Source organism: Zeus faber (assembly GCF_960531495.2).
Source record: "Zeus faber genome assembly, chromosome: 10".
Classification (NCBI taxonomy): domain Eukaryota; kingdom Metazoa; phylum Chordata; class Actinopteri; order Zeiformes; family Zeidae; genus Zeus; species Zeus faber.
In genome coordinates, this window is record NC_137199.1 from 28,574,654 (window position 1) to 28,585,520 (window position 10,867).

The 10,867-nt window shown below is 44.7% G+C and overlaps 1 protein-coding gene across 1 annotated transcript; it reads left to right on the plus strand.

The window, feature by feature from the left end:
- Positions 1–653: 653 nt before the first annotated feature.
- Positions 654–7,563, plus strand: LOC307235747 (ganglioside GM2 activator-like). The gene is made up of 4 exons (XM_080007940.1): positions 654–881; positions 1,404–1,556; positions 3,933–4,115; positions 5,988–7,563. Exons 1-4 carry the CDS (start codon positions 780–782, stop codon positions 6,144–6,146), a joined length of 597 nt encoding a protein of 198 aa, XP_079864066.1. The 5' UTR covers positions 654–779; the 3' UTR covers positions 6,147–7,563.
- Positions 7,564–10,867: the final 3,304 nt, after the last annotated feature.

Below are 10,867 nucleotides of genomic sequence, written 5' to 3' on the forward strand. Positions count from 1 at the left end.
GATTAAGTTCCATCTGAATAAATAAGGGAGAAAATGTCTTGAAACTTTTTTTTATTAAGTAGAAGATAAGTAAGATGGTGAGAACGATAGATCCACGGAATCCCCCCGTTGCAGCGCAGTGTTTATGGAAATACGGAAATAAACACTATCATTTGAAACCCGGGGGAAGGGAAGTGGTAAATATCGTTCTTACTCGGGGTTGCCAGGTCTGTGTGACAAAAACAGCGTCGAGGCCAATCAAAACAGAGGGAAACCAGCAGAAGCCGGTGTCGTGCCAAAAGCGGATTGCCAAAAAAGTGATCGCAGCATCTACTTTGTGACCGTAAAGTTGTTTCTGCCTCAAAATGACTCGATTTCAACCGTGAGGGCCACACTTGACAGATGTTATCCCACCCAGCGGACGGCAATCACGATTCGGCGGATCATCGGTTTTTGGCACGACGCCGGCCGTGAACGTGTCCCGATTACGGGCGGTTTCGTTCCATACGTCACCCCGGCCCCATTTTCTTTTTTTCTTCTTAATTAAAAAAAAAAACGTTTTTCTTGTTACTCGCACGCAAGACAGGTGCACCCCACGCCGCGACGAACCAACCCCACGTCACGTCACGTCACCTGACGCGCCGTGTGTAAACACGGAAGTGGCGGCGCTACCGTCTGCTGCGCGGGCGGACTGCGGCGCACTCGGAGCCGCCGCTTCCCGCACTGACGTACTGCACCGACCACACACACACACACACACACACACACACACACACACACAACCCCCCAGGGCGGCCGCAATGAGGAGCTCCGCGCTCTTTGCGGCGACCTTGTGTCTGGTCCTTGTCGCGCAAGGGGACTGCAAATCCCACCTGAAAACTCGGCGCCTGGCGAAGGTGAAGGTAAGGAGAGCGCCGTCACCGTTTTAAAGTGGCGACCCGCGAGATTGTTTCGTGGGAGATACATCTCGCATTGTACACGTTTTGTAGCCGGCATTTTGTAAGAAACGGTGATTCGATGCATTTGCGTCATGCATGTGCACTTCTATACGTTTTGGTTGTTGTTGTTGTTGTTGTTGTTGTTGTTGTTGTTTTGTTCCACTGTTGGTGGCGGGGTCCGCCTTTCCCGGCAAGATTTTGTCTTCTCTCCTCGTTGTGCTTAACAAACTGTCGTCACGGATGGGCAACCCCATAAAAGAACAGCGCTTAAATACATAAATATCTCCACCATCTCAAGTGACCAAGAAGCAAGCGAGCAGCAAACAGCTTTGATCAGAACAAAGCGTACTTTGTGGAAAAGAAGGACGCTTAATGGATGGCCACTTTGATATCAGCAAAATAATGCACAATGCTTGATTGTGGACAATGCAAACAGCTGATTTGTAGCCACCAGTCACTAATAATGTCGCTAATCTGCTTGCGCAGTTGGTGACTTTCGACTGGAAAAACTGCGGCCAACCCGACGCCCCGGCAACCCTGACGACCCTGGAGCTGTCGCCCGATCCCATCTCCATCCCGGGTGACCTGAGCGCTGCGGCGTCGGGCTCCACATCTGTAGAACTAGCCTCTCCCCTGGCGGTGAGTACACTCAAACATGTGCGTCGCCATGGGAATGTTTTGGAGGACCTCATCGCCCGACCCGCATTTAATTCACTCACGGCGTTTTTGTGCATGAAATGTTTTGCGTTATAAATTTGTTATAAAATGACGGAACCTGCAGGCGCTCTTCTGGCCTCTGGCTCCCATCTTATGAGCTTCATGTGAGCGGCCCGGCAACGTGGAAACCTCTGTGGGGGAGCTCCTCGTGCTTAGGATCCATTCGGCTTAAGGCTTTCTTCACGACCAGAGTGGGGGAGCGCCAGTGGCTGTTTGCATGGCTGGGCGAGGTTATGACGGGGCGGTCGGCGTTTGAAAGCCACTGCCGAGACAAATCGGCAAAAAGGGAAAGGAATTCTCCAACAGCCACTGTGGGAGAATGCGATTGCGCTGGGTAACCACCAAGTTGTTCATCTGTGGATTTCCATTAATCTTCCAGTGAACTGTACTGTGTTAAACTAATATAGTGTATGATTCAATCAAGTTATAAAGGAGGAAGCAAAAATGTATTTCATTCTGAAAACCAGTATCAAAACAGAAAATTCAGCACCTCCATTTTCACTTTCAACCCTACAGGTATAAGGAACAGGAAATCCACCTTGAGCACGGCCGGTTTCACACTCTAGATCAGTAACAAAACAGACCAAGTAAATCTGTATAGAATTGACCCACTAAGACACCCACGGTTTTTACACCAAAATTACCGGGAGTACCCAGATTTTTTAAACGCGGGGAAACCCACTCAAATAGGCTATTGCCGCCTTTCCCATTCCCAGGAGAAATGCCGTTTTTACACTGTCTGATGCGTCACATTCGCTGCTACAAACACGGCAGAAAGGGGCCGTGTCAATGTTCCGCTGTGATTTTGGGGGGAAAAAAACAGTAGAGACGGCAACGTAAACAAACAACAAGATAAAACTATGGAGCTTGGAGGAAAAAAAACAAAAAAAAAACGCTCATCACTCAGCGAGACTCGGTTTGTTTGATCTGGGACTGAAACCCGGGTGTTACCTTTCCCACTGGTGACAAATGTTGGGTGTCACCGGGTTTTCGGCGCATTGGGAAAGGGGAGATTTGATGAGCCCTACCTGGATGTCATAAACTTGTCGTGGCGTTTTACTTCCGTTTTTGCCCGTTTTATAAAGACGCAAATGAAAGCTATGAATTCCGACTGCCACTGTGCAAATCATGTCATGGTCAAGAGGCTTTCTTAAATGTTTCTTACATCTCTGTTGTCCTGAAGTCCAAACCCCATTAAGAATGAATCGGAAACTCCATCTGATGTAATTGTCCATCGGTCTGATCAGATGTGCGGATGGCTGATTTGGAGGAGAAACAGGGTGGGCTGTGATGTTTGGTTCTCACGGGGTGCTCATTCCCATCACAGATGTTTGGTTTAATGAGTTCCCGCCCCCCCCACTACACACACACACACACGCACACACACACACACACACACCCCGAGCAAGCAGCAGGTCACAACAGAAAAGTTGCATTGCTGGTTTTTATTTCCCCCCACACTCTCGGTTGCTCATCAATGTCAGCAGCTCCTCTTTCTTTCTATTGTGATTTAGGTTTGATGTCTGTAGAAACCGGTATTACATTTCTCAAACAAAGCTTTGGAAAATGACCACCTGCTGTATACTAGACCACCTCGTTTGCATACTGAGAACAAAAGCAGAACACGTGCGTATAACGAAACCCCCGTACGGTATTGAAAGTAACACGTAAAGCACATATGAAAATATGCTTCACCTCGGTGCCGCTACGGCCTGGGAACTAAACTGCACCGTGGTTCATGGTTTAGTTACAGGTCATGTGGAGCTGAATGTTCTCTTTCGGTGTTTTTTTTTTTTTTTTTAAGTACTTTGAACTTCATTTTATTCTGATACACTTTAGAATGTTTTTAGTTGCAGATGGCCATTCCCCTCGTGCAAGGCTGCTCCTGTTTATAACGCGTCGTTTCGAATGCATTTGCTATCATGACTCGGTAGTGTGAGCAAGCGTTCACTTCCTCCCCCTGTTTCTCAGTTTGGCATTAAAATTCATTTGGGCAGCAAGATTTGCAATTCTTTGGGTAATCCCACCTTCTTAGGGTGACCTGACCTGTCACGTGGTTTTGTTTTCATTGTGAGATGTCATCCACTCACCAGTAGTGAGTGATTGGTAGATAATGCCAATCACTCCTCTGTTCACTCACTGGTAGCAGAGATGATGAGTAGTAACTACTCTGCTCATCCGTTTGGCCTCTTTCTCGTCCCCAAACGCCGTCTCTCATTTCCTCATTCAAATCGCAACTGGTCGGCCGTGCTCACGCGGTCTTCCTCTTCCTCTTCCTCTTCCTCCGTCGCTCCGCAGCTCAACGTGACCCTGGAGAAGGAGGTGGCCGGTTTCTGGGTGACGGTCCCCTGCTTGGAGGAGCTGGGGAGCTGCCACTACCCCGACGCCTGCGATCTGCTCGACCAGCTGATCCCGCCGGGGCAAGACTGTCCCGAGCCGCTGCACACCTACGGCCTGCCCTGCCACTGCCCCTTCAAAGCCGTGAGTCACCTCAGGGAAGCGTCTCGCCGCGTTCCGCTGCGCAGGGCCGGCCCCGGGGCGCCTGTGGGTCCCTTGAATGGTGCTCCTGCCCGGCGAACATTTTAAACCGTTTGGGTTGCACCATTTTCTTTTTGATGGAACCCTTGAACATTACAACTCCCAACGGCCGCCAAATGACCTGCCGGGTCTCGCAACTTACAGATAGAGCAAACAAATGCCCTGCAAAGAAGAGCCGAGCTTTAATGTAGGGGACTGTGCCTGGCGTTGCGGAGAGAGTCTAGTCGCATGTAAGCTGAGAACCTAAAGACACAAATTTTGCCTTTTAAAAGAACATTTCAGGAATATATTTTGTAGCTCCTAGGCCAGTGGTTCCCAATGTGGGGCCCAGGGACCCCCAGGGGTCCGTCAAGAGGCTCCAGGGGGTCCCCAGAAGAATGATTAATCGTTAAAGTTCACCATTATTTCATTTGCATGACGTTAGCACCATTATTGAATGTGCAATAATCACTGTTTTGTTTCGTAGTTTCAATGATATCTCCTTAAATATAGTATAGACAGGTGTGGACGTTTGGACTCAGTCTACTCAGATTGGGGTCACTAGAGACACAATCTTATCAAATCGGGTACGGGTCTTATTTGTCTTCCTTAATAGCATCAGGTATGATTACAGAAACCCAGTCAAGCACAACATTTTAATTCCATTGTTTTTATTGATTGAATCGTAAAATGGCTCCATAAAGACTACAGTGTCAAAGGTCATAGTTAGTGATGGCCTCTGGGCCAGCTGCTCATCTAGTGTTTCAAAAACATGTCGATTTTACTACATAGTGCATATTGAATAAGTGAATAGTTTTGAATACCACCAAAGTCAAGTGGACAAGTGAATAATAGTGTGTTTGTGTTTGGTGTATAGCACTAAAAATAAGCTGGTAAAAGTGTCAGCGGTAAAGTCACAGTAAAACAGCACAAATAGCATCAGGGAAAGAACCATAATGGTATAAAACAGGAAATCGACGCTGACTGTGTTTAACCACTTACAGTTCCTCATAAATGTTCATCAAAAACAAGTTGTTGCTCACGTTGACCTATATAGATAACAGTATAGGTGAAGGTAAAAACAGTATAGGTAAATATACACAGTGTACACCGAGTAAATCAGTGATTTGGATTTCTGCCATATTGGCTGATCTGTACTGAAACTGTTTTGAGGAATGTGGCGTCAAACCTGCACAAAATGAGAGACGGCAAATATATACAGATATTTTCTAAACATGCAATAGATGTCTCGTAGCCATGTAGAGTTAAGTCATTCACAGTGTTCCAATTACGTAAAAGTATATAAGTATGTGTTCTTAAATGTACTTTGTATATCGTACAAGTATTAAAAGTAAAAGTTATATAACGGAGCCTATACCTCGGTAGATGAGTGTCCAAGCAGATCCTGATTACAATTTACCATAAAATAGTGCGGGTGGTGTCATAGTCACATACCTGATATGGACCTGATGAATCATTGAGGAGCAGTTTGATAGAGGCAGTCCCTGATTGGAAAAAGAAATAGAAAAAAATAAACCCAAAGTTACATAAGTGTGTTATAAAGGCTCAGATATACTTGTATATTGAAAACTCAACTGGGACTAATCTCCATATAGATACCGGAAAAAATTGACTTAATTACAGTAATGAAGTATTTGTACATTAACCACTGATTGTGAAAAGGCTGCAACTCCTACAGTCTGATTGTGCTCACATTAGTCCCATTATAGCACATCTCCTTAAAATGTGATTTTATGTGTATAGTGCTAGTTTTATTAATTTTTTTTAGTTTCATCTTTCCATTCCTGACCTAAACTTGTCTTCCGTCTCTCGCAGGGCTCGTACTCTCTCCCCCAGTCCAAGTTCTACATCCCCTACGTGGACCTGCCGTCCTGGCTGACCAACGGAAACTACCGCTTGCAGGGGGTCCTGGGCGCCCAGGGCAAGGAGCTGGGCTGCCTCAAGGTGGCGCTGTCTCTGAACTCTGCGCGCTAGAACTACGAGCACAGCACGGTCTTACACTTCTTGTTTTTTTGGGGGGTTTTTTTGTTTTTTTTTCTTCATAGGTGAGGTTTAGTTTGTGCATTAAAAACAATTATATATATTAAAAAAAAAAAATTTAATTTCTTCCTTAATCAAGAATTGCTTTGGCCTTCCTTCTAAGCGCAATGGATTCCTTTATTGGGAGAAAATAAGAGAAGTACTCACAGTCAGAGGTCTGAAAGATACATTGACATGACATTTTATTGAAATCCTGGTGAGGAACATACAAGGAGATCATTTTGTTCTGCATTCAATGATGTGTTAATCTATGTATTTATTTTACTTTTTTTGTCGAAGTTGTCTCTTTGCCAATATGGGGAATATTAATACTCAGTGTTTGCTGCTGAACTTGATTTAAAGGATTGTGTGCGTTTAGATAGATTAGAATTTACATAACTGTATTTTGCTCTCAACGTGGATGATTTTAAATGCATCAGACGATGGACCAGTCGTCTTTTCTTTTTTTTTTTTTTTTTTTTTCTTCTTTCCTTAGGAAGACACTCCCGATTCCTCTTTTGGGAAGAGACGCTCAGACGGGTATGTGGCGCATCACGCGTCGCTCTTTTTGATAAACTTCCGCACCGCGCGTAGCAGCAAGAGGGAAGAACAAGAGACAAACGTGTACCTCAAGCCTCCCACAAACCGAACGGGTCCCTTTTGTAAATGTGGCTTTTATAACCGCTGTCTTCCACTCTGCTGACACTTGGTCGGCTTCTCCAGTTTCACAGTCGCCGATGTTTGGGCGATTTCCTGGCGGCACTGATTTGTATTCTAAGCAGGCACTTCACCAAACCACTCAGTCAAATCCCTAAAACAAGTATACCATCCCAGAGAAATGAAGATCACATTCTGTATTTGGATCGTACACTTTAAAAATGATTGGGTGTAACTCCGGGGGTATCGAGGGTGAAATGCCTGTTTAGGAATTTCAGTTCCAGTTTTTTCCCTGGTTTGTTTTTGCTTCCTGACAAGTTGTGTAATAACCTTTTACTGTTGAGTCATTGCCAATAGGAGGGTTCCTGTTGCACCTGTTCAACACCTGTTTGTGATTATCTTTATTATTTTTTTTTTGGGGGGGGGGGGTTGTGTGTGTTGTTTTTCTTTAGAAGAAAATTCAAGAGATTTTCCCGTGACTTCATGAGCTGGAGGATGTGTTCTTGGTCCAGCTACTCTGGCAACGTCTGCTGTTTCTGTACGAGAGTGGTTGTTTCTCTTCATAACGATCAAGTTTTTAAACTTTTACTCTAAATTCAGGATGCGTGGCACCAAGAGATTCCTGCTGTTGTGCACAGTCGCTTTGCAGCCGTTAATAGTGTATAATAGCGTAATCAAATTAATTATGTTATTAAAGATGTAAATCCACAAGCTGGTTTATTTCTCCCGTCTGAATTTGATTTAATCTAGTTTAGTTGATATTTATACGCAATTGTTTAGCCCGAGTTCTAACTCTGTAATTGCATCAAAAGATCAATATCTGTAATGTTGTTTAAAAACGGGATTTTACTGCGGGCTCTGGGGAAGTTGAAGTTCAACTGCATTGGCATGTGTATTCAGTACAATGAAATACTTGTGCTCTGGCTCTCTCTGCCTTCACACAAGGACCCACCATCCCAAAACAACAAAAACACGACCGACATAGTGTGAACACCGTGCATTCATATGTACACATTATAGACACAAATTCAGTGCCTTATATCACTACATACTGTACAACAACAGGAAATGGACGAGATGGCTGCAAATAAATTTTTACTTAGTTCGCCAAATTTTAAATATGTGGGTAGGTTGAACACCCACCCACATAGCTCAGTTTTAAGGAATCTGACCAGACCACTTAGACAAAGGAGGCCCTGCACCATTAGTACATCACTTTTCAGCTGATATTGTTTATTCCTCCTGGACCTTTGCAGCACTAAGCGGTAAAAGAAAAAGTTTTGTTTCGATGATTCATCGTTGTTTTGATCTGAATGACCAGAAAGGGTGTAGCATATTGTAATTATAGTGCATTTCTGAACTGTGACCACATGGCGGAAGCATTTCTTCAATATGGAGCCCTTACTGCTTTCTCATGAATCAAGGTCACAAAGCCTAAATAAATACATTAACTAAACTTTTTGTAATATTAGTCTCTATTAGAGATTAAACCATTTGGTGAATTTTCGATACTGCAAAAAAAATGCCAAAGAATAGACCATTTATTTTTCTATTTATCTATTTAGACTCAAAACCTCAATGGAGGCCTGGCCCCCCCGGCTTCATAACAGCATGTAAAACAAAGAGCCCTACATAATTAAAGTGGTAATCCGTAAGATTGTTTTGTTTTGCAAAATCCCATATTTCATACTTTATTCAGCTGGCACTTTTTAAGGAAACCGCCATACACTGTATTTGCGCTATGTATGCGCTCCTCTACATAGTGTTTCCATCGTTGGTGGCGGGGTCCGCCTTTCCCGGCAAGAGTAAAAAGATCAGGCAAGGGCAAAAAGTGAAAGGCAGCCAATGGTGAATTTGCTAAATCATCTTAACTAGTTGTGGTCAATAATCCCTCGGTATAGATGAACATTCACAAAAAATAACAGTATCCTTGGGTTAAAAAAATATCCCCAACACCCAAAATAATCTATCAATCATACAGCGGCTGTTTCTCTCCACATTAGACTGGGAGAACATATTCTCCTCTCCTCACCTTCTCTCTCTTTATCTGTTTATCAGTATCTGTCTCTCTGAGTGATGGGACTCTCCCCCATCTTGGGGCCCGTGGAAAGAATGTTATCACGGCTGCATGAGTTGCATGAGACCCTGTCTCTGCAGCCTGAGTAGGAAACCTGAACACAAGGCGGTGAAGGAATACAATGTGAAGACAATACACAACAGTGTGTGTGCATCTGCCCAGGGACTTTAATAGTTATTCTTCTGAAGAGTAATGACATTGACTGATGGCTGGTCCCCAAAAAACAGGTAGAAAACAGAAACTTGACTGCAGAGAAGAGATTTACAGCGGATGAACTAGACCAGACCGTTAAAACTGCGTGATTAACTATGTTACGGAGCTTAAAATAGTCCTTCACGACCGAAGCGTATAAAAATTGCATTAAATTAAATCTCAACTGATTTTTCCAGCACCCTGCAAAGGAGGGAGGCCCAATACCTTCATGGAAAGGTGGCGCACAGCTTACAAAAAAAGCTGTAAATCAGTTAAACAGCAGCTTGGCAGGAGGGTGGATGAGGGACACTTGGAGCTTGGTACTTGGTACTTGGAGCCCCAGGCGCTCACATCCTCCAGAGTCTCTTATCCAGGCAAGCACTGGCCGTGCTCTACGACGGGCTCATAGGTTGGAGAAGGAGAAGTCCCTGATGGGGACAAACTAAAAAAAAGCTGACTAATGACTGATGTTGATGTTGTGAAATAGCAGCACAAAGGCTGAGCTATTCCAAGGAAGTGAGAGATAACACGTTTCCCGCCGGACACATTGGTCCCTACGTCAGACGGTTTGTACCCTGGACGTGGCTTTGTGAACCATGATGTCATGTTGATTCATTCCGTCTTCTTGTCTCCGCCTTCATCGCTGGGAGATTCACTCGGTCCCTCCTTCACCCCATCTGTACCGGACTGTATTTGTAAATTGAAGGACATGTTTTTTATACTTCTTTGCTACCAATGGACAGTTTCACACAAAGCAGCTTTAAGTTGCCTGGTTTCCCCACATTTCAGATGGAATTGTCGGTGTGCCATTGTTTTTATTGCATCTGAATATTTCCTCTGTTTGCAGGCCACACCGGCTGATTAAAACCAACCTTCAGAGGATGCCCGCTGGATTGCATAACGAATCACTCACATACGTTGAATACTAGACACAAATGCACTTATCGTATCTCAACCCACTGTTGATAAAAGTGTCTGCTGTGACATAATGCAAATGGCACCCACCGCCGTCGACCAAAAATGTGTCCTGGTTGTGTCCGGCGGCGTCTTCCCACCTTTAAGACACGTGAGGACATGAAGTCCAGGGCTGTGTTTGGAATCACGACAGTATCGCCCTCAATCCTCTTACCGCCCGGGCTAATCTTCCACACAATGAAACCGCGGCTATTTACGGACCAGCCCTGCCCTTGGTTTATATTAAGAAGTGAGATGAAGAACTTTACTTTCTCTCTCTCTCTCTCTCTCGCTCTGGAACACACACGAGCACGCACACACACACACACACACACACACACACACACACACACACACACACACACGCCCTTAAATCTGGACATATTCAATGAACCTGTACCTTCTCTGTGTATGGACATTCGGTTTGGTAATCTATTTTGGGGCGTGGGCCCCCCTTGTAGGCCTGACACAGAGAGATGCAGCAGTTGTTGTGAGTGCCAACAAAAAAAAAATAGAAAGCTTTCCATGGGTCAGCAGCTGCTCCGTTTTCTATTACCCCCTCAGCCCACAATAACAACAATCTACTCGCAGAGTCCCGTCATTATGTGACATGTCCGGGGATGATGAGCTGGGAGGTTGGCGTTGGGAAAAGAAAAAAAAAAAACACAAGGTCCCACGGCTGTGGAAACGGTTCCCACAGGTTCTCTGGAGAGTGTTGGAGATAACGCACTCCAGGCCATTGTTGGGAATCTCTGAAGTCATGGAACGACTTCAGGAAAAAGGAAAGGATGGGTTT